Below are 24,470 nucleotides of genomic sequence, written 5' to 3' on the forward strand. Positions count from 1 at the left end.
AGTAGCTGGGATTACAGGCGTGTGCCACCAAGCCCGGCTAATTTTTTGTATTTTTAGTAGAGACAGGGTTTCACCATCTTGACCAGGCTGGTCTTGAACTCCTGACCTCGTGATCCACCTGCCTCAGCCTCCCAAAGTGCTGGGATTACAGGTGTGAGCCACCACGCTCAGCCTTTAATTTATTTATTTTTAGATGAAGTCTTGCTTTGTCACCCAGGCTAGAGTGCAGTGGCATGATCTCGGCTCACTGCAACCTCCGCCTCCTGGGTTCAAGCAGTTCTCCTGCCTCAGCCTCCAGAGTAGTTGGGACTACAGGTGCATGCCACCATGCCCAGCTAATTTTTGTATTTTCGGTAGAGATGGGGTTTCACCATGTTGGCTAGGATGGTCTCAATCTCTTGACCTCGTGATCCACCTGCCTTGGCCTCCCAAAATGCTGGGATTACAGGTGTGAGCCACCGTGCCCAGCCAAGAATTATTATTATCGTAGCAGACATTTGAACTCTCACTATATACTGTCATTGTACTAATCACTTTATATAAATTTTCTGATTTAACAATTAGAAAATTCACATTATTGCCCTTATTTTTCAGATGAAAAAACTGAAGCTTAGAGAGCTTAAGTAACTTACCAAGAGGCACACAGTTAACAAGGAATGGAATCTGAATTTAAAGAAAGGCTAACTCCAGAGCCCAAGATTTTAACTATGGTGCCCTATTGCCCCAACTCAGTGGTTCTCAAACTTTTTTGATCTCAGGACCTCTTTATTCTCTTAACAATTATTGTAAAAATTATTCAGGACCCTAAAGAGCTTTTCTTTCTTTTTTCTTTTTTTTGAGACAGAGTTTTGCTTTTGTTGCCCAGGCTGGAGTACAATGGCATGATCTCGGTTCACTGCAACCTCTGCCTCCCGAGTTCAAGCGATTCTCCTGCCTCAGCCTCCTGAGGAGCTGGGATTACAGGCATGTGCTACCATGCCCGGCTGATTTTGTATTTTTAGTAGAGATGGGGTTTCTCCATGTTGGTCAGGCTGGTCTTGAACTCCCGACCTCAGGTGATCTGGCTGCCTTGGCCTCCCAAAGTGCTGGGATTACAGGCATGAGCCACTGTGCCCGGTCAAGAGCTTTTCTTTATGTGGCTTATAGCTATTTGTATTCACTATATTAAAATTGTTTTAACTAAGGAAAATTAAAAATGTTTATTAAATTTCTAAAAAGTAACAGTAATCCAGCCAAGCACGGTGGCTCACGTCTGTAATCCCAGCACCTTAGCAGGCCAAGGCAGGCAGATCACCTGAGGTCAGGAGTTCAGGACCAGCCTGGCCAACATGGTGAAACCCTGTCTCTGCTAAAAATACAAAAGTTAGCCAAGTGTGGTGGCAGGCGCTTGTAATCCTAGCTACTCGGGAGGCTGAGGCACGAGAATCACTTGAACCAAGCAGGCGGAGATTGCAGTGAGCCGAGATCACACTATTGCACTCCAGCCTGGGCGACAAGAGTGAAACTCCATTTCAAAATAAAATAAAATAATGGTAATCCCATTACTTTTTAACATAAATAACATAATTTCTGAAAAATACCAATATTTTCTGAAACAGTGATGAAAAGGTAACTTTGCTTTACATATTTACAAATCTCTTCAATGTCTGGCATAGAAGACAGCTGAATTCTCCCAACTGCTTCTGCATTCAATCTGTTGCAATATATTGATTTGGCAGTATGTGAAGAAATCTGATCTCACACAGACATGTAGTTTGAAAAGGGGTGACTATGAATTTAAAACACTCTTTTTTCTTTTTTTTTTTGAGATGGAGTCTTGCTCTTGTCACCTAGGCTGTAGTGCAATGGCACGATCTTGGCTCACTGCAACCACCGCCTCCCAGGTTAAAGTGATTCTCCTGCCTCAGCCTCCCAAGTAGCTGGGATTACAGGTGCCCACCACCATGCCTGGCTAATTTTTGTATTTTTAGTAGAGACAGGGTTTCACCATATTGGCCAGGCTGGTCTCAAACTCCTGACCTTGTGATCCGCCTGCCTCGGCCTCCCAAAGTGCTGGGATTACAGGCATGAGCCACTGCGCCTGGCCTAAAATATTCTTTTCTGGTATTACACTAAAACTTATCAATGGCAGTTTCTTAAAGATAATTTTCAATGTGAAATGTAGAAACTTATCAATGAACTTTTTGTACTGTTACATTAAAATCCATTGGTCTATCTTGCATTTTGAATGGATCTTTTACCTGTGCATGATTTTTTTAACATTGTGCATTTCTAATCTGAAAAATACTTGTTCACCAAGTTATGAAAGTCTTCCAAACCTTGATACAATATGTGTATAAAAAAATCACATTCATTAAAATAACCACCGACCTTAGCAGAAAAGTCTTTAAAAGCTGTCAAGATCATGGGGATATATAAAAGTTTTCCAAAATTCTAATTTTTACCAGAAAGCTTGAATTTTGTCATTAGCAACAAATACTGTCAGTTGCTTTCCTAAAAGTACTAGCTCATTTCATTTTTGAGAAAATGTGTGTCAAATAACCGAGTCTGAATAATCATAGTTTGTCATTTTTTCAAGAAAACATGGTGTTTTATAGAAAAGATGGCCACCGGGCGCGGTGGCTCATGCCTGTAATCCCAGCACTTTGGGAGGCCCAGGCGGGCGGATCACGAGGTCAGGAGATTGAGACCATCCTGGCTAACACGGTGAAACCTTGTCTCTACTAAATATACAAAAAATTAGCTAGGCGTGGTGGCTGGCGCTTGTAGTCCCAGATACTCAGGAGGCCGAGGCAGGAGAATGATGTGAACCCGGGAGACGGAGCTTGCAGTGAGCGGAGATCACCCCACTGCACTCCAGCCTGGGCGACAGAGCAAGCCTCCGTCTCAAAAAAAAAAAAAGAAAAAAAAAAGATGGCTAATTCAGCTCACAACTCAATTGCACAAGTGCTTTTCCTTGAGACAACTGTTGTGCTTCAGTATGCAGCAAAAATGCTTTGTGTGTACTTCCCATCTAATCACACAGAATATTAAATAGAAATGTATTCAAGACTTAATAAAATTAATACTTTTTGCTGCTTCGTTAGGAAAATTCTAAGGTAAGCTGGCTTTCTTGCACTTCCAGCTGCAAGTGCATGCTGGAGAACAATATAGTGACTCTTAGTACAGTTTGCTCCAACTGCCTTGATTTGTGCCCCACCCATTTCAACAGAGTGAAAAAGGCAAATAACATCTTAGCATTATTACAAAAATAATTTTGACCTCATGGACCCCTTGAAAGAATCTTGAAGATCTCCAGGGTCTGTAGACCACCCTTTGAGAACCATTGTCCTAACTCAAAGGGTGGTTATAAAGATTAAACGTGATGTTTTACATAAAGTGCTTATCATAGTATCTTGCACATAATAATAGATGCACAATAACTGGCTACTTATTATGATTATTATGTAACAATTCTATAAAGGAGAATCAAGCATTGGATGAGAGACTATAAGTCCTCTCAAACCTGAGATTCTATTATGATCAGATAACCATTAAAAGACTCATTAGGCCGGGCGCAGAGGTTCATGCCTGTAGTCCTAGCACCTTGGGAGTCTTGAGGCTGGAAGTTTGAGATCAGCCTGGACAACATGGTGAGACTACCATCTCTACAAAAAAATTTAAAAATTAGCTGGGCATGGTAGCACACACCTATAGTCCTAGCTACTCAGAAGGCTGAGATGAGACGATCACTTGAACCTAGGAGATTGAAGCTGCAGCGAGCTATGATCACACCACTACACTCCACTCTGGGCAACAGTGACATTCCATCTCTCTTTAAAAAAAAAAAATCAGAGACAGATTTCAAGTATCAATCATAATCTGACATCATCATTTTCTGCGGTTCAGCTCTATGGCAGCAGTAAAATATTTTCTTTTACTATTTTACTGATTGCCCAAAGGTTATATTATAACTAATAAAAAATATTTTTAAATTATTAGGTAATAAAAATAATATTTCCCTACAGCATTGACATTCTAATTAATCAAATTATTTTGTTTCTTTCCAGTACTTGCTATGTATATATGCATATATTTTTATATGTCCATATTTTTTATATATGTAAATGTTGAGAATCATAACCAGAATATAAATAAAAGTGCTGTAATCCCAGCACTTTGGGAGGCCGAGGCAGGTGGATCATGAGGTTAGAAGTTCAAGACCAGCCTGGCCAAGATGGTGAAACCCCGTCTCTACTAAAAATACAAAAAATTAGCCAGGTGTGTTGGTGGGCGCCTGTAATCCCAGCTACTCAGGAGGCTGAGGCAGAGAATTGCTTGAACCCGGGAGGTGGAGGCTGCAGTGAGCCAAGATTGCACCACTGCACTCCAGCCTTGCCAACAGACCAAGATTCCATCTCAAAAATAAAAATAAAAAATAAAAACAATAAAAATGTATTCAAAGACAATGTAACATGCTTAAGTTATAGTCATCAACAAGTTGAAAGTGGTGTATTTAGTGACTCCAGACATTGGTACTGGAATAAGTCAAAACTTAAAAAGCAAACGTGCAGTTCTCTTTGGAAATAGTGTGACCCCAAGAGAGATGGGTAACTCTTACAAGACTACTGCTATGTAGGTTGTAGACTTTAAAGTCCTTAGTATGGTCCTCATGACTGAGGTACCTGAACCTACAGGGGCAATAACGCACCTAGAATTCAGACACCTTAAGTTACAACTCTCTCATTTGAAGCATCCCAATCCATGCAATCCTATTCCAACTACCCCAAGGAGAACAAGATGGCTCAATGGCTGGAAAGAATAATTTTTACTATCATGGCAAGCCTACCGACACCACTCTTTGGATTTCTCTTTGAGCAGTGTGATCCTTTGGAACTTTGCAACCTAACTCATGCTAACGTAACTTAGGGTACTAATTCAAGGCCAAGGTCAGATTTTCACATTAATATGCTAAGGCAGTTTACAGAACTAAGCTATAGCAAGTCACTCAAGTAACAATGAATGTATGAGGAAGAAGAAACACAAATTATTCTGGCACTTTAATATTAGCTAATATTTACTGAATTTTTTACCACATGAAAGACATTGTGACATTGTATTCAGTATTTTACACACATCACCTTTCAATGGTGTGATCTCAGCTCATGGCAGCCTTGACCTCCCAGACTATCCTTCTACCTCAGCTACTTGCCACAGGAGTGCTCCATCATGCCTGGCTAATTTTTAAATTATTTGTAGAGATGAGGTCTTGCTATGTTGCCCAGGCTGGTCCCAAACACTCGGGTTCAAGTTATCCTCCTGCCTCGGCCTCCCAAAGTGCTAGGATTTCAGGTGCGAGCCATTGTGGTCAGCCCACAATACCTTTTCTAAACCTAGCAGTCCCCCTAGTTTCTCTGAGGTGATAATCTCCATCAGAAATATAAGAAACCTGAGGCTCAGAGACATTATAATTGAAAGACCTAAGGTCACAAGGTTGGAACCAACGTCAAGATTTCAACCCAGCTCAGACTGACTGTAAACTCTTGTTCTTGATCACTTGATAACTCCCAGCATTACCAATCATTTTCATGTATAAAAGCAGTATAGTCAGTAAATTTAATAAAGACTTTTAAAAATACTTCCAAGAGTTTCATGGGCCCTCTGAAATCTATCCAGGTATAAAGATCTCAAATTAAAAACCCCTGCTCTAAGGATCTCAAGGTACCTAATGCAGCATAATGAGCTTTAAATCTGATAAAAAAATAAAAGGTAAGGAAACAAAAATAATAATAGCTGCCATTTGCTGAGCACTGAGCCAGCCACTGTGCTAAGTGCTTTACATATATTACCTCATTTAGTTTTCACCCTACAATGCAATGCCTATTACTCTGATGAGAAAGCTTAGATTAAGAGAGGTTAAGTAACCTGCCCAAAGTCAAACAGTGGAGGAAACTGACTCTTTCTATGGCACCATGATCCCTCTTAGGCAAACACTGAACCAATACTATGTTAAGTGTTTAAACTAATCGCCAAAACAAACACCGAACAAACCCTGGAGACATATTCACCTGTATGACTTATGCAGTTCCATGACCTTCTCTTCAAGTTCCTTGGTCTGATTCGGGGCCAGTTTAAAATCACTAACATAATCCACGCCATGGAGTTCTGGGTCGTAGTCTCCCAGTTCAGACTGGATGGTGTAAGAACCTAATAATGCTAAGGTTGCAAAGGAACAGGGCAGACGTCCTGCAACTATGTCCTGCCGAAGCTGAAGACATAAATAATATCTACAGCCAAAAGAGAAAAATGTTATGTCAGCAACAACAACAACAAAATATAGAGAGAGAAAAAGGAGAAAAGGGGAGAAACAGAAAGGGAGAGAGAGAAAAAATAAGGACACAGAAGAAAAGAAAGCAATTAAGTAAATATGAGATAATAATAACTTCAATCTAGGTAGTTGGTATATGGTAGTTCATTGCGCTATTATTTCTCTCTGTGTGTTTGAAATTTTTACATATTAAAACTTAAAAAAAATACTGTAACTATATTGGACACATTTAGAAAGAGGAAAGGTTGGAAAAGTCTAAAGGAAGTAATGAAACTACTGTTTTTTTAAGTATACTAAGTACCACAGATATATAAATTATCTCACCTAATCTTCACACACACACATACACACACACACAAAAAAAAACTTGTGAGGTAGGTATCATTGCCAGATTATAGATGAGGAAGCAGCTCAGAAGCTTAGCGTGCTCGGTGTCAGGTAGTAATGAAGACTGGCTCCAAAACCAGGCCCTTTCTTTTCTATCACATTGCTATGCCAAGTGTGCAGATATAGTCCTTCATATACAAAGATGACATTACTGACATTTTCACTAGGATATAAATATTCTGGTGTATTTTCTCTCCAAGATGAGTTAAGTTGCATGCAGCTTTCTACATACTATTAGCCACCTTGTAAGACTAATCCCATCTGTGTGCTAAACTGTTGGGAACTGCACAGTTTGCAGTTAAAACAGTTCAGTCCAACAAACCAAATGAGTGCCTTACCACGCTGACACTTTTCTCTCCATCAGTGTAACGTTCACACCTATGGCCCTGACTTCCTTACCACGTGTTCTAATTGACTGAGTTCACCAATTCAGACAGTTTTACCAAACAGGAAAGTATTATTAAATTGACAATTCCTAAATTAATTAGAATCATATCTTTGCTTCTATTATAAGATATTAAATAACATTTTGCTATAATTAGTCATAACGTACATTTTTTTAAATGTCAGAACAATGCCAAACAAGGCACAAAAATTTTAAACTCCTCTAAAATGTAAATAATTAGCAAAGATTTTTAGAAATGTGTTTTGTTTTATACATAAGCCTAGACGGAAAAAGATGATTAAGTAGCAACTCCAAAAGACAAATATTACTGTGAAAAAGAAATAACCAAAGGAATCTTTTAAGGCAGAAATCCAGCATCTCAACTTCAAGAATGTACTGAGGATGACTAGATGACAAATAATAAGAAAAAATGGCAATGACTTTGTATAGAACTTAATAATCAGATTTTTAAAGAGGTTAGTCTATTCTCTTATTTGAGAGATATGGAAACTATCTAGGCCTAAAGACTGTAAATCTGCCTGGAATCAGATAGTTGGCAGCAAAATCAGAAATAGAAAGCAGTTACTCAACAACCAACAGTTTAATTTAAGAAACATTTGACAAGCATCTCCTGTGGATAAGACCCTATGCAAGATGTCATGAATATAAATATGCACAGTAGTACTTTATAATATATTGATTTTCCATTTTCTTTTTTCGTTAATATTTTTATAGAATCCAATAAAAGCCATTTTCTTAAAAGACATCAGTAGGCTGTTTTTAAAGAGCGCAGGATTTAATAAATTAGGTGGGCTCCAAGGAACATTCAGTTCAGGGGATTAAGTACTTCATCAAACATTTTAAAAGGGAGATAGGAAGAAATAATAACACTTAGGCTTTCAGCTTTTTTGATACCTATAAGAAGGAAGATGGTGGGGCCGGGTGCAGTGGCTCAAGCCTGTAATACCAGCACTTTGGGAGGCCGAGGCAAGCAGAGCACCTGAGGTTAGGAGTTCGAGACCAGCCTGGCCAACATGGCGAAAACCCGCCTCTACTAAAAATACAAAAAAAAAAAAAAAAAATTAGCAGGGCGTGGTGGTGCACATCTGTAATCCCAGCTACTCGGGAGGCTGAGGCAAAAGAATCGCTCGAACCCAGGAGGCTGAGGTTGCAGTGAGCCAGGATCGCGCCATTGCACTCCAGACTGGGCGACAAGAGCGAGACTCCGTCTCAAAAAACAAAAAACAACAACAAAAAGAAGGAACATGGTGGGAAAGGAGTATGAAAAGAGACCCCAAAAAACAAACAAAAAAAACAGTAGAGTCATTTTACCACTATATTTGTGTCTTGCCCTTTGGAGGGTGCTGGTAGAAGCCCTGCCCACAGCTTGGCATAATATCCATGATAAGCAAGGCCAGTTCCCCTGCCAATTTCCTGATACTTATGATACAGGTCACAGATACTCAAGGCTTTTAGATTCACTTATTTGTATGCCTGCCTTGAAGTGACCAGAAACTTTCAATCCTAAGCTACTTAATATCACTATTTTTCTTCAGTTCTGAATACGGAATTAGCAGAGCTTATGGTGGTAAGAATTACTATCTCATCATACACATTATTATATGATAAATTACATATTTAACTATTACTTATTTACCTTGTTATGTCTTCTGTTAACTGTGCTGGGTCAGGTGGATAAAACTTTACATTAAATGTAAAATTCCAAGGGACACCTATAAAAATAAACACAAAAGAATTTTACGTTTATACCTAAGTTTCTAATTGTTGGAAGTACCTCAAAATATTCAAACATTTCTCTTTTTCTTTTCCTTTCTTTTTTTTTTTTTTTCTTTGAGACGGAGTCTCACTCTTGTTGCCCAGGCTGGAGTGCAGTAGCGTGATCTCTGCTCACCACAACCTCCACCTCCCAGGTTCAAGCGATTCTTCTGTCTCAGCCTACTGAGGAGCTGGGATAATAGACATGCACCACCACGCCCGGCTAATTTTGTGTTTTTAGTAGAGACAGGATTTCTCCATGTTGTTCAGGCTGGTCTCAAACTCCCAACCTCAGGCGATCCGCCCGCCTCGGCCTCCCAAAGTGCTGGGATTACAGGCATGAGCCACCACACCCAGCCTACATTTCTCTTTTTATATTAATACATCTTTAAATATTTTCATGCTTGGTGGATACAGCAATTTTTTAAAAAGAAGAAAGTTGCTTAGATATCACTTAAGGATTTGTGCTAGAGGATCTCATTTTTTTGCCTGACTTAATATAATCGTTTGATTTATAAAGGATTAGAACTACATAAACAAGGCTGGGCACAGTGGCTCATGCCTGCCATGCCTCACTTAATGACAGAGATACTCTGAGAAATGCTGGGTCTACAGGCATGTACACAACACTCAGCTAATTTTCAGATGTTTTGTAGAGACGGGGTCTCCCTATGTTGCCCAGGCTGGTCTCAAACTCCTGGGCTCATGCGATACTCCCACCTCAGTGTCCCAAAGTGCTGGGATTACAGGCATAAGCCATCGTGCCTGGCCTAAAATTAAGAGATGAAATAAATGTATATATATTGATATGGATAGCACTCCAAATTATGTTAAACAAAAAAGATTGGTTGCATATTTATATTAAAACATACGTTCACGTGTGTGTGTCTATATACATTCAGACCAGCCAGATGTGGTGGGTTACACCTGTAATCCCAGTACTTTGAAGACTGAGAAGGGAGGCTCTCCCGAGTCCAGGAGTTCAAGGCTGCAATGAGCTAGGATTGTGCCACTCCACTCCAGCCTGGGTGGCAGAGTGAAACCCCATCACTAAAAATATATATACATATTTAAAATATATATCATATATTATTACACTCAGACCATCTCTGGAAAGAGCACGTTACCATGGTTGCTTCCAGGAACGAAAACTGCATGACTAGGACAAGGAGAGAAGGGAGATTTACCTCATACTATACTCATATGTATCTTTTTATTTTATACCACATATTTATAACATCTATTTTAACAATTAAATTTAAAAACTACGTAAAACATACTTGTAATTTTTATTTATTTATTTTATTTTATTTTTTTCAGACGAAGTCTTGCTCTTGTCCCCCAGGTTGGAGTGCAATGGCATGATCTCAGCTCACTGCAACCTCCACCTCCCAGGTTCAAACGATTCTCCTGCCTCAGCCTCCCCAGTAGCTGGGATTACAGGTGCCTGCCACCATGCCCAGCTAATGTTTGTATTTTAAGTACAGAAGGGGTTTCACCATGTTGGCCAGGCTGCTCTCTAACTCCTGACCTCAGGTGATCCACCTGCCTCGGCCTCCCAAAGTGCTGGGATTACAGGCGTGAGCCACTGCAACTGGCCATATACTTGTATTTTTAAAATGCAAAATGTATATATGCCTAGAAAAAAATATTGCAGATTATATCAGTTTAACAGTGATTATATCCAGAGGACAGGATTTAGAGGACTCTTACATTCTTCATGATAATTTCCTACAATGTTTAAATTTCTTACAATGGGTATATATTACTTGTGTGATTAAAAAAAAAAAAAAAAAACTTAAGGGCTGGGCGCCGTGGCTCATGCCTGTAATCCCAACACTTTGGGAGGCCAAGGAGGGTGGATCACCCGAGGTCAGGGGTTCCAAACCATCCTGGCCAACATGGCGAAACCCCGTCTCTACTAAAAATAATACAAAATTAGCCAAGTATGGTGGCACATGCCTGTAATCCCAGCTACTTGGGAGGCTGAGGCAGGAGAATCATTTGAACCTAGGAGGTGGAGGTTGCAGTGAGCCGAAATCACACCATTGTACTCCAGCCTGGGCAACAAGAGCGAAACTCCATCTCAAAACAAACAAATAAACAAACAAAAACACAAAAAACAAAATTTAAAAAACCCCCACCTTTGCAATAAATGTCATTCTTCTCTTTGGCTTAAAAAAGTGTTTACAGTTTGATTCTCTATTAAAGTTTTTGTGAGGGACATGGTGTTTTTCTTGTTTTGTTTTGTTTTTTTCCCCCATGTTGAAGAAAGCGTTTTTATTATTCTGTAATTTTTTTTTTTTTTTGAGATGGAGTCTTGCTCTGTCGCCAGGCTGGAGTGCAGTGGCGCGATCTCGGCTCACTGCAACCTCCGACTCCCTGATTCAAGCAATTCTTCTGCCTCAGCCTCCTGCGTAGCTGGGATTACAGGCATACGCCACCACACCCAGCTAATTTTTGTATTTTTAGTAGAGACGGGGTTTCACCATGTTGGCCAGGATGGTGTAATTTTTTTTAACTGAAAAATATTAAGGTTCCTTTTCTTAGCAAGATTTTTTTTTAAATACCCAGGAAGATAATCTACTAGATATTCTTTTTTACTCATCATAAACTCTGTTAACTTTTTCTCTTAAAGAATCTTCTTGGATAATCATATGTTCCTAATATTTCATATTAAAAGTATTTTCATTGAAAGGAGCAAGGAGTTATATTTTTCTTGTGGTGTCTCAAATATTCTGAATATTTGTTTGCTCTGACTTGCATTTTAAAACGAGCTTTTATAGGTAGAAAGCAAATACAGAGAGTTATCAGTCCAAAAGAGTATTTTGTTTCTTCCATTAAGAAAACTAAACAATTACAAATAGGGTCTAAAGAAAAACATTTCACCATAACAAAAGTGTTTTCTTCTAAGAAACAAATGAAAAGTAAAGTCTGTTTTCAGGTGAGTGTTAAAACTTACTAATCATGATAAATAACAACTATTGCATTTCCTGGAAGTTTCTTCAAAACTAAACTAAAAGGACAGGTAGTCTTAATTAGCCATTGGGCCTGGGACTGCAAAATACTAATCTGTACTTTTTTCAACCCAGAAATATTTATCCCAGGACACCAGTCTGATCAGGGTGTAAAGCGGGACTATACATTAGAGTTAGAGCTAGGAGCAATGCCACAATGTCAGAAGGGTCAGTGGCAAGCAATTCTTGTCTTTCCATTCTTTTTTTCTTCCACGGTCCTTTATACTGCAGTTTGGAAGAGGACTGTTAAAAGGGATGAAAACAACCATAAAGAGGAAAACATAAAATTTATAATGCAATAGTTCAGAACAATTTCAAAGGAATAGGATACGGCAGCAAACTCCTAGTAGGCAACTGCGGTTTCAAGTCACTACCATTTTGAGAACTGACTCCCATATCCTTTTTCTTTTCTCATCTTTGTTCTTTTCCACCTTCTGTTACTCTCAACTCTTCCTATCTTCCCCAACTTTGCCCAGTTGTAAAAAAAAAAAATCAACAAAATCTGACCTACATCTCAATAGTATCCACCTCTGCTATATTTTTCTATTATGGAATCTCCTCCTTCCAGGAGAAGGCTTTATCTCAATTTCAAAGCAATCTGCAGTAGTCAGGATTCTAAAGTGACTGACTCACAGCCAGAAATGGTTGGAAATCCTCTGACCTACTAAAAGAAAGAAAGAACTATAAAAAGAGCTATATCCACTTACCACGAACCTGCTTTTTTATTTCTTTGGCGGAATCCAGCCATGTCTGTAAAAAGGAGAAAAGGCATTCACACAGAGCTCCAAAACACATAAACAACAGAGTACTGGAAGCAAGATCACTGACTATCTTCAAATAGTGCCTCCAGATCAACCTGCATTTCCTTTGATAGTCTTTGCATTAATTTCACAAAGCATAGTGATTTTGAGCAGACAAAAAGGGACCCTGACATTTGGGTTGAATATTAGCTCCACTACTTCCTGGCTGAGTGACTTTAGGAAATCTGTACCTCAGTTTCCTCATCTATACAATGAGATATTGGTAGTAGTGCCTACTTCATAGTGTTACTGTGAAGATAAAATGAGTTAATACATGTAAATATATTAGTAAACAGCAAATGCTAAGTAAGCATTGGTTATTTATATTATTCTATAAAGACTAGTAGATAGCTACAACCAGAATTAATTGAAGCATCCACATTTTATTTTCCCCTCCAACCCTGACCTTTAGTCTCCTTCAAGTTTTTTCTTTTTTCTTTTTTTTTTTTTTGAGAAGGAGTCTCGCTCTATTGCCCTGGCTAGAGTGCACTGGCACAATCTCAGCTCACTGCAACCTCCGCCTCGCGAGTTCAAGCAATTCTCCTGACTCAGCCTCCCAAGTAGCTGGGATTACAGGTGCCCACGACCACACCCGGCTAATTTTTGTATTTTTAGTAGAGATGGGGTTTTGCCAAACATGTTGGCTAGGCTGGTCTCAAACTCTTTTTTTTCTTTTTTTTTTTTTGACAGAGTTTCACTCTTGTCGCCCAGGCTGGAGAGCAATGGCGCAATCTCGATGTCAGCCCACTGCAACCTCCGCCTCCCGGGTTCAAGTGATTCTCCTGCCTCCGCCTCCTGAGTAGCTGAGATTACAGGTGCATGCCACCATGCCATGCCCAGCTAATTTTTGTATTTTTAGTAGAAATGGGGTTTCACCATGTTGGTCAGGCTGGTCTCCAACTCCTGACCTCAGGTGATCTGCCCGGCTCAGCCTCCCAAAGTGCTGGGATTATAGGCATGAGCCACTGTGCCTGGCCAAAGTTTTCTATATCAGCACAGTATTCAGTACATGGCTTGTGCCCAGTTAACGTTTACTGAATGAATAAATATTTTGTTTTCCCAAACTACTCTTGCCCACGCCAATCTTGTCCTTCACTGTTCCCCCACTCCACTTAGAATCTGCACACCACTAGGCTAGGGCTCCTCAACCCATGGTAGACCATGCAAAATAAGGGCACTGGAAAAGAACCTCACCATTAACATCTTTCATAGGTCCCTTTGAGAAATGTTTAAAGACAGAAATTTCTAAATTTCTAGAATTGTTTAAAACATTTTAATGGAATACAAGATACATGTCGAAAAGTACATAAAACATTAAGTATAAAGATCAATAAAATATCAAAGTGAACATATAAGAATTATAACATTACTAGCACCTCAGGAGCCCCTCTCTTGCCTCTTCCTAATCCCTCCCCTTCCCTTGTCCAAAAGATTTAAAATTGAATTTCAGTGGCATTTTATTTATTTATTTAGACAGGGTCTCGCTCTGTGGCCCAGGCTGGAGTTTAGTGATGCAATCTTGGTTCTCTGCAACCTCCGCCTTCCGGGTTCAAGCAATTCTCCTGCCTCAGCCTCCTGAGTAGCTGGGATTACAGGCAACCACCACCATGCCTGGCTAATTTTTTTGTATTTTTAGTAGAGATGGGGTTTCACCATGTTGGCCAGGCTGGTCTGGAACTCCTGGCCTCAAGTGATCTGCCCACCTCGGCCTCCCAAAGTGCTGAGATTACAGGTGTCAGCCACCGTACCCAGAGACAGTGGTATTTAGAAAAAAGGAGTAAGGTGTCCCTTCCTCACCCTCTACCAACAAGGGCAGAGCATATGGTGACTATTCCATTTGCCCTATTGAAGGAATGGGCTTGAACACCACATTTTTAAAATTGATTATATACTACTTTGACTATTATATAATCATTACAACAGACAATAAACCTAACAGTGGGGACTAGTTTTCTTTTATACTCCCACCACAATTAAACCAGAAAATTAATATATATAATAAATGCCACATATTATTAAATTGTTCTAAGGTATAAAAATAAGCACGTACTTGTTTAAGCCCTGTCAGAAAGGCGTAACCTGAGTGTTTTCTCCTTAGTCTTTCATTTAGACTAAAGAAAATTTTTAAAAAGTTGCCGTATTTTCAAAGGCAAAGGAAGACTTTAAAAGCACCAACCGAATTTCATGAAACCTCTGAGAACCTTGGTTTATACCATGCAATCCAGAACTACTACCACTTTTTACCACTTTGGAGTAGATATTTCTTACCATAGAAGACTCATGTTTTCCATTATTTTAAGAGAATCTCCCTAGGTAAGCTGAAGCTGCCAAGTTCCTTCCAGGGATTCTATGAACCATTCTGAGTCTGTGCTAGAATTTCTACTAACTTGACATAGGGAAGGCAAACCCACTTTTGTGTCAATCATATAAAGACTCCAGGGTATAAGCTACCATGTAGAATAAATTGTTGTTGCTTCAATTACCTACACCTCCAAATCAAAATCAAAAACAAAATCTTCTGGAGATAATAAAAATCAATGTGTACAAGAACAGGTACTTTTATGCTCAATTTAAATTGTTTAATTTCCAGCATTTTAGTTAGCCAACAAATATTTGAGGAATGCTTCCATGTGCTAGGCACTGTGGTTACAAAAAAAAAAAAAAGGATTAAAAACTAGCACTGGTCCTTAGGGAGCTGTCATTCTAATCAGGAGGCAAAAAGAGAACAATCAGTTTGTTCGAGGAGGTGTGACAATTACAATGATAAAAAATATGTGCTAGTGCTATGATAGAGCATAGGGTATTCTGAGAGCACAGAGGACATGCACCAAAATGGTTTAGAAGTCAGTTAGGAAATGTTTCTTAACAGAATGTCTGGGGGATCTAAATGGAGTCTTGAAGGACAAATGAGTTAGCCAGACAAAGAAGAAAACGAAATAATTAGAAAGGCACAAAAGTATAAAAGTGACTGCAATACACCTGAGTTGCTGCATGTGGTTCAGCATAGCTGGAGCACAGAGGCAAAGAGGAGAGATGTAAAACTGAAAAGAACAGTAAGGACCAGACATGGAGGGAGAGTATTCCATGCTAAGAACTTAGACTTTATCAAGTTCTTAGCAAGCGGGAGCCATTGAAGGATTTAAAATAAAGGAGTGACATCAATTAGAGAAAGCATGACTGTAGCCAGGGGGACCAGAAAAGACACTGTTGTTGAGAATGATAACTGTGGTCCAGCAGAATATAATGGTTAAGGGTACAGGCTTTGAAGTCAGACAGTCTTGAATTCCAATCCTGCCTCACCCTCTCTACCATTTAGCAGCTGTGTAACCTTACATAAGACAGTGTTTCTGAGCCTCAATTTTCTCATATGTATAATTGGGATAAAACTACCATCCTCACAGAGTTATTGCGGGTTAAATTATTTGATGTACACTAAAAGCACACAGCCAGTATTCAACAAATGGTACTGATATTGATCAAAAGGGTCTGATGGGATAAAGTCTATGGGACAGAGGAAAAAAAATTAAGAGTTAAAGCTATTACGATTTGTGACTAAGTAAATGGGATGTAGGGGAAGGATGGGCTCATGATGAGGGTTGGTAAGGTATAGTGGTAAAGAATAATTCTCAAGTTGCTGGCTTGGGCAACTGGGTGGATGTGGCACTATTCACTAAAACAGGAAATACAGGGAAAGGAACACATGTTATAAAGGAGAAAAAAATAGCAACAAGAAACAACCTACATGTACATCAACAATTGAATGAATAAATTGTAATATATTTAAATAGGTATATGTTTAAAGTATCTTTGGAAATCCAAGTGGAATATTTCATAGAAAGCTGTATAAGCAGGTCTGGCACTCAGAAAAGAAATTTGGACCAGATATACATTTGGGCACCTTCCTCATGTAGGTGGTAGATGAACCCATTAAAGAAGATTTAAAAATCACCCAAGGAGTATGTATTAGAGTGAAAATAAAGGGGGAAACTTGGGGAACACTTGCATTTAAGGTATGGAGAGAGAACAAAGAGCTGAGAAGTAAATTGAGGAGAAGAGACTATAGTGGTGAGAGAAAGACAGGAAAGGCTGGTATCACAGTATGTAAAGGAATAGGAAGTTTCAAGGAGGGAGTAATTAAGATCATCAATACTGCAAAACAGACAAGTAACATGAGGATAAAACATGTCAGATTTATCTTGGTAAGAACAGTTTCAGCAGAGCAATAAGGGCAGAAATCAAAATGCAATGAGTTATATCAAGTGCAGATGAGGACATGGCACAGCTGAAACTTTCGCTTATTACTTGTGAGAGTGTAAACTGGTAAAACCACTACAGAAAACTGTTTGATAGTATCACTAAAGCTGGACATATGCCTTCTCTAAAATCCGTCAGTCTCACACCTAGGAACATGTCCAACAGAAATGTTTACGGTGAGATGTATACCAAAAGGCACCTACAAGAATGTTCCTAGCAGAAGCATTCATAAAAGCCCCAAACTGTAAACAAGCCAAATGTCTATCAATAGTAGAGTACATAAAGTGTGGTGTAGTCAAGCAATGAAATATTATATTATACAGTAACGAGGCTGGGAGGCTGAAGCAGGAGGATCGCTTGAGCCAGGGAGGTGGAGGATGCAGTAAATCAAGATCGTACCACTGCACTCCAGCCTGACAACAGGGTGAGACCCTGTCTCAAAAAAAAAAAAATTAAACAGTAATGAGAATGAACTATTGCTATTTGAAACAGCATGAATGAATCTCAAAAACATCATAATGAATGAAACCAAAGAAACCCTACCTAAGAGAAGACACTGTATGATTTTATTTATGTAAAGTTTAAAAACAGGCTAAAGTGATTGATGGTGATAGACATCAGGATGAAGTAACTTTTTTTTTTTTTTTAATTTTGGGATAGGGTCTCACTCTGTTACCCAGGCTGGAGTGCAGTGGCACAATCTCGGCTGACTGCAACCTCCACCTCTCCGGCTCAAGCAATCCTCCCACCTCTGACTCCTGAGTAGCTGGGACTACAGGTGCTCACCACCACACCTGGCTAATTTTTTTGTATTTGTAGGGACAGGGTTTCACTATGTCGCCCAGGCTGGAGGAAGAAGTTACTTTTGATGGGGAGTGGGGAGGAGTAACAACTGATAAGGGGTTGGAGGTAGTGACTGGAAGGGACACAATAGGGGATTTTAGAGTTCTGATAATGTTCATTTTTCTTATCTTGGGGGCGTTTATACAGATGTGTTCACTTTTAAAAAATTCTTTGGCCGGGCGCAGTGGCTCACACCTGTAATCCCAGCACTCTGGGAGGCCCAGGCGGGCGGATCATGAGGTCAGGAGATCGAGACCATCCTGGTTAACACAGTGAAACCCCGTCTCTGCTAAAAACTCAAAAAAATTAGACGGGCAGGGTGGCGGGCGCCTGTAGTACCAGCTACTCAGGAGGCTGAGGCAGGAGAATGGCATGAACCCGGGAGGTGGAGCTTGCAGTGAGCCAAGATCAAGCCACTGCACTCCAGCCTAGGCGACAGAGCGAGACTCCGTCTCAAAAAAAAAAAAAAAAAAAATTCTTTGGGATGTATATGTACGATTTACACCTTTCTTGTGTTATGTTAAGCTAATATGCAGTAAGGCAATAGAGAATAATATATGCAAACCAATTTCTCAAAGAGTATGGTTACAGCATGGAAGAAAGGGTTAGAGCTAGAGGAAAAAAGCAGGATCTTCAGATGTCCCTTAAAATAGCAATTCTGAATAATCTAGTTCTATTTGAATATTTTCAGTGGTATGGATTCTTTTTGAAGAGTCCATTTTATCAATCATATCCTGAGAATTAAATATATTAATACTTTAAGCAGAATTTAAGCTTGTGCATTAAAAAGAATTATATTCCTTCTCTGGCTTAAAAAACAACTTTCCAAATAATATAGAGATGAAGAGCAGCAATATCCTGATATAGATCTTCATTCATTTGGCTAAAGTATTACCCGTCTCCTATGGGTTCTTCTTTCAAAACACCTTCTCACAAGTGGTTTCTTCTACTTGGAATACTCTCTCCCTCCTTCTTCATCTGGAAGATTCCTGACTGTCTCTTATAATTCATATCTGTTATTATCTTCTCCAGAAAACCCCTTCTGACTCCCCATCCATGTGGGTGTCCATCTTACTGCTATTGCCTAGTCAGTCTGGGAGCTCCATGAGGAAAGAGACTGTCTTTTATAGCTCTGCCCAGCACAAGGCAGATACTATTTGAATAATAAATGTTTATGAATGAATGAACAAAGAATAGATGAATGACGCTACTGAAGTAAACCAGGATAGATTAATAAAGTTTCAACTACAGAAATGGCATTTAAAGAGGTAAAATGAATAGGAGCAGACATAGTTTGGATGTGTATCCCCACCCAAATCTCATGTCAAACTGTAATCCCTAGTGTTGGAGGTGGGGCCTGGTGGGAGATGACTGGATCATGGGGGTAGATTTCCCCCTTTGGTGTTGTTCTCATGATAAGAGTTCTCACAAGATCTGGTTGTTTCAAAGTACGTAGCATCCCACCCCCTCTTCCTCCTGCTCTGGCCATGTAAGATGTGCCAGCTTCCCCATAGTCTTCTGCCATGATTCTAAGTTTCCTGAGGCCTCCCCAGAAGCTGATGCCACCATGCTTCTTATACAGCCTGCAGAACCATGAGCCAATTAAACCTCTTTTCTTTACAGATATTTCTTTATAGCAGTGCAAGAACAGACTAACACCTTTCATATCTTCGGCAGCATTTACAACCTTAGGTCATAATGTTTTAAAAAAAAGAACTCCATTCCCTGAGTTAGTCATCAGCTACCCTTATATGGAGGTCCTAAAACCCCCACGCATACACATAAGAGATTTGTACAAATCCTTGTCTTTTGAGGTAAAAGACTTTTGTACAGCTCCAGAAGTCTATCTGTCTTAACTCAAGGAATAACCTTATTTATGCTGCTGTTAGGATGTTGACTTCAAATCACTGCTCCAAGTTATGTTATAGAAACTCTAGAGCACAGGTAATTCTAGGTCTCATTCTTTAAGTACTAAGTTAAAACACAAAAAATAAGAAACAAAACCCCCAAAAACCACATTTAAATTCATTAGAGGTGTTGACCCAAATCTCTGTAGCAAAAGACAAGATAACAAATGCAGCCTCCCTACTCTGCAAGTATATTTACAAAATTCCCCTTCGTCTTTCTAATTTGCCAGACAATAAAGATACAACCATGACTGCCACTTGCCTTCAAGGCCAGTCATGAATCAATGAGAATCAATCCTTTCAGATGACTATAAACTAAATTACTCATACTCTTTATTTAATAGTCACTCCATTGGTGTTTGCTCTTTGCCTGTGAAGGTGAGCAAAAGACTTCTGTTTGACTGATGATCTTTTCAGACTGATTATCTGACTCTAAAGGTAAGAAAATTCATCCACACAGAAAATGGATGGAAAAAGACAATGACTATATACCACTGAATTGCATGTAGTCCTAATTTAAAATTCTCATTATTTACCAGAAGAGCACAAGTTTTCTGCTTAGAGATGAAATTTGGAGGGAAATGGAATTAATGTAAGTGACCTCTCTCCCAAGGAAAAAATCCTTGATCCATTAATAAATAATTATAAGCAGGAATAAAATATAGGAAGCAACTATTTAACTGACAATTTTGATTCGTAGTGGCAACAAATCTCTCACAGAGCTATAGAAGTTTGCTTCTGGGCTGGGCGCAGTGGCTCATGCCTGTAATTCCAGCACTTTGCGAGGCAAGGCAGTTGGATCACCTGAGGCCAGGAGTTCAAGACCAGCCTGACCAACATGGTGAAACTCCGTCTATACTAAAAATACAAAAATTAGCTGGCTGTGGTGGTGGGCGCCTGTAATCCCAGCTACTTAGGAGGCTGAGGCGTGAGAATCGCTGGAACCTGGGAGGTGGAGGTTGCAGTGAACTAAGATGGCACCACTGCACTCCAGCCTGAAAGAAAAAGAAGTTTGCTTCTTACCGCTTTTCCACTTGTCTTGCCAGACCCTAGCAATAGGCCCATTATCATGCAGTCAGTAGGAAAAGGGAACAAGCAAGCCACTCCATATGAGGGAAAACTTTCCTCCCTGCTAAATGTACTCAACTGTCTACAAACAAAGCACAAAGCTCTTAATGACAGAAGTTACATATACAAAGGACAAATCTTTACATATACAAAAAGAAGACACCAGAGAATGGAAAGAAGAGAAAACAGTTGTCTCTCATTGTATTATGGCTCACATTTTTTTTCTACAACATAAACTAATTCTGTAGAGGAAACAAAAAAACTACAGATGAAATGTAAAAATCAAGGAAAGGAGTAAAAAGCTAAAGAAGGAAATAACTTAGGAAGGGGCAGCAGGCAAGGAGCTACAGGAGTAAACTGACTGTGCAACTAGAGGATGTCACTCTGCCTTTACTCACTCTGTCAAGCTGTGCTTCAGTTTCCTCATCTATAAAATGGGGGGATGAGCCCCCAAAGCCTGTATAGCTCTATTACCTTCTGTATTTTCAGAATGGCGGAAAACTTAGATGACCATGATTTACTATGAACTTTACGGATTCAATCATTTCACAAATATCTGTGTACTTCTAGAGAAGGTCTTATCTAGAAATTTGGCTTATTGACAGTACATATACATGGACTGATAGTGTTAAACAAAAATTATGGAAGGCCATTGTTTTGGTCTAAGCTTCTTCACTGGCTCCAACAGATCAGGCCAAACCAAAATGGAGTCACTCATACTAAATACCACATAATCAAACTGAAACCTAAAGGAAGTGGGTAGATGCTAAACAGACCAGTTTTTCCTGAAAACAGGAGATTCCAGTCTACCTGAGTCAGTTTAACAAGAAAGTCCTCTCTGCTTTAGCATTTAGAAGAAAAGTAACTTGATGTAAACTAATCAGCTTTTTCCTATTACTTGGTTTCCTTATTCCTACCTTACAAAACCCACTGTTCTGCCATTGCTTATTGGGAGCCCTCATTCTATTTTGTAGAATGAAGGCTGCCTAATACATGAATCACAAATAAAAGCCAATTAGATCTTTAACTAAATTTGTTGTGATTTTATCTTTTTCCAATAGCTAAAATAAAGCCATATAGTCTTGCCAAATACAATCAATTTTAAGTAAAAGATACACTGTTCTTTTGTACATCCTACCTAAGAACAGGTAGAATATTCAACCCGAAGGATGCTCCAGAATGCATCTCTAGATTATGACACATAAATCTTTTCTTTTAAAGCCAAGGCCTTGATTAATTGGTAATTTCATTTTAAAACAATAATACTATCTTTTTTTTTTTTTTGAGGTAGGGTCTTATCCCTGTCACCCAGGCAAGTGCAGTGGTGTACTCATGGCTCACTGCAGCCTCACCTTCCCAGGCTCAGGTTATCCTCCCACCTCAACCTACCGAGTAGCTGGGACTAGAGGTATGTGCCACCACACTCAGTTACTATTTTTTCATTTTTGGTAGAGACAGGGTTTCACTAGTCTCAAACTCCTGGGCTCAAGTGATCCACTTGCTTCTACATCCCAAAGTGCTGGAATTACAGGTATGAGCTACCATGCCCAGCCAATAATACTATCATAATAATAATGATAACACCTTATTTCTATTGAATGCTTACTACATGTCAAGCATGATTCTACATGCTTTCATATAGATTATCTCATTATCATTCCCATTTTACCAATGAGAAAACAGAAGGACAAGTAACTTATCTAACTTGCAACTAGTATGTGGCAAAGCTATTCTCTCAAGTGTAACAATATGTCTCACTCTTTCAATAAACATTTGTTGAATGCCTACCACATTCAGCCCAGGCAATATGCTAAATTAACATTCTTTAGGAAATCAGTCTGGTAAAAAATAGACGTGGGCCCAGAACAATAGATGAAAATCAACCCACACCAAGATATATAATTGTGAACTCTCAACTTCGTAAGGACAAGAAAAAAGAAAAGATCATACTCGCTTGATTGTGTAAAGGAGGAGGGAGAGGAACAAAAGTCATACAAAAGATCAAAAATCAAAATGGCTCTGGCCTTTTCAAGAGCAACACTGGAAACTAGAAGACAATGAAGCAATGCCTTCAAAATTCTGAAGGCAAGTAATTTCAAGCCTAAAATCCTATACCCAACAAAATTCAAAATCAAATGAGAAGGCAGAATAAAGCCATCTTTTCAGACATGTAATGTCTCAAAAACGATTACATCCCATGTACCATTTCTGAGGAGTAGCACTCTATCAAAACACAAAGAAAACCAAGGAAAAAGGAAACAGGAGAAACCTCACAGGAAAGAGGCAAAGCACATCCCCAGGATGATAGTGATGGGAGATACCGGGGACAGCTGTGTATAAAACAGACTGTGATACCCATCCAGACTAGACAACTGTGACTTAAGAGACAGCATGATTTTTTTTTTGAGACGGGATCTCGCTCTGCTTCCCAAGCTGGAGTGCAATGGCGTGACCTCAGCTCCCTGCAACCTCTGCCTCCTGGGTTCAAGCGATTCTCATGCCTCAGCCTCCCGCATAGCTGGGATTACAGGCATGTGCCATCATGCCTGGCTAATTTTTGTATTTTCAGTAGAGATGTGGTTTCACAATGTTGGCCAGGCTGGTTACGAACTCAGGTGATCCACCCAGTTCAGCCTCCCAAAGTGCTGGGATTACAGGCATGAGCCACCACACCCAGCCAAGAGACAGCATATTAAGGAAGGCCTGCCATCACTAAGGTGTTTTTGCTACTGTACTGACCCTTTAACTTGACAATCCTAAGATGAATCTTCCCCAGATTCATTTTTGTACAAGATTTACCTGGGCCATGTGCTAATGAAGTTCCTACTTTCCCTTCCATGCTCTGCTTCTTAGATCAGCTAAGGACTCTCGTTTTAATTAAAAATAAAAATTAAAAAAAAAAAAAAAAACACTCTGTTTTGACTTACTTCTGAGCTGGAGGTTGACCATGATAAACTCAGAAGCATAAAATATAGAGTAGCCCATTCCCTTTGACGATGTTCCCGCTGGATGTCCTATAAGAACCTGGTCCATACAGACCTGTCGATGCCCTGACTATGATAAGGCCAATTTTTCCCAGGATTCACTTGCCCACTGACTTCCCCAGTAGGGGCTCTTATAAACTATCAGGGAAGTTGAAGCCAGATTATGATTCAGAGGTACCAATTTTTCTTTTCCAAAAATACTTACAGGGACAATAATGCCCTTTTCTTACACAGCCAGGTTTGTACTTTGTTATTAAGCTTTTATATTAAGCACTTTTAACAACACTTTACACATAAATATATAGGTGAACATAAATAAAGCAATTTAACATTTGCTCATTAAAAACTAATTACGGTTGGGTGCAGTGACTCACGCCTGTAATCCCAGCACTTTGGGAGGCCAAGGTGGGTGAATCGCCTGAGGTCAGGAGTTCGAGACCAGCCTGGCCAATATGGTGAAACCCCATCTCTACTAAAAATACAAAAAATTAGACAGGCATGGTGATGCATGCCTGTAATCCCAGCTACTTGGGAGGCTGAGGCAGGAGAATTGCTTGAGCCCAGGAGGCGGAGATTGCAGTGAGCAGAGATCACACCATTGCACTCCATACTGGGTGACAAGAGTGAAGCTCCATCTCAAACAAACAAACAAAAACTAATTACAATAGTGGCAAGGCATAGTGGGTCATGCCTGTAATTTAGCACTTTGGGAGGCTGAGGCAGGAGGATTGCTTGAGCCCAG

At 39.6% G+C, this 24,470-nt stretch overlaps 1 protein-coding gene across 50 annotated transcripts in view; it reads right to left on the bottom strand.

Annotated features, from left to right (window-relative positions):
• Positions 1 to 24,470, bottom strand: part of EPB41 (erythrocyte membrane protein band 4.1) — a 231,999-nt gene that overhangs the window by 95,446 nt on the left and 112,083 nt on the right. For all 50 annotated transcript variants that reach the window (XM_063783718.1, XM_063783716.1, XM_063783720.1 and 47 more), the window contains 3 exons: positions 12,580 to 12,622; positions 8,737 to 8,812; positions 6,048 to 6,266 (listed from right to left, as the gene is read on the bottom strand). In XM_063783718.1, the coding sequence (XP_063639788.1) occupies positions 6,048 to 6,266; positions 8,737 to 8,812; positions 12,580 to 12,622 (338 nt within the window). The remainder of the gene's footprint in view (positions 1 to 6,047; positions 6,267 to 8,736; positions 8,813 to 12,579; positions 12,623 to 24,470) is intronic.

This window comes from Pan troglodytes, chromosome 1 (genome assembly GCF_028858775.2).
Source record: "Pan troglodytes isolate AG18354 chromosome 1, NHGRI_mPanTro3-v2.0_pri, whole genome shotgun sequence".
Lineage (NCBI taxonomy): Eukaryota > Metazoa > Chordata > Mammalia > Primates > Hominidae > Pan > Pan troglodytes.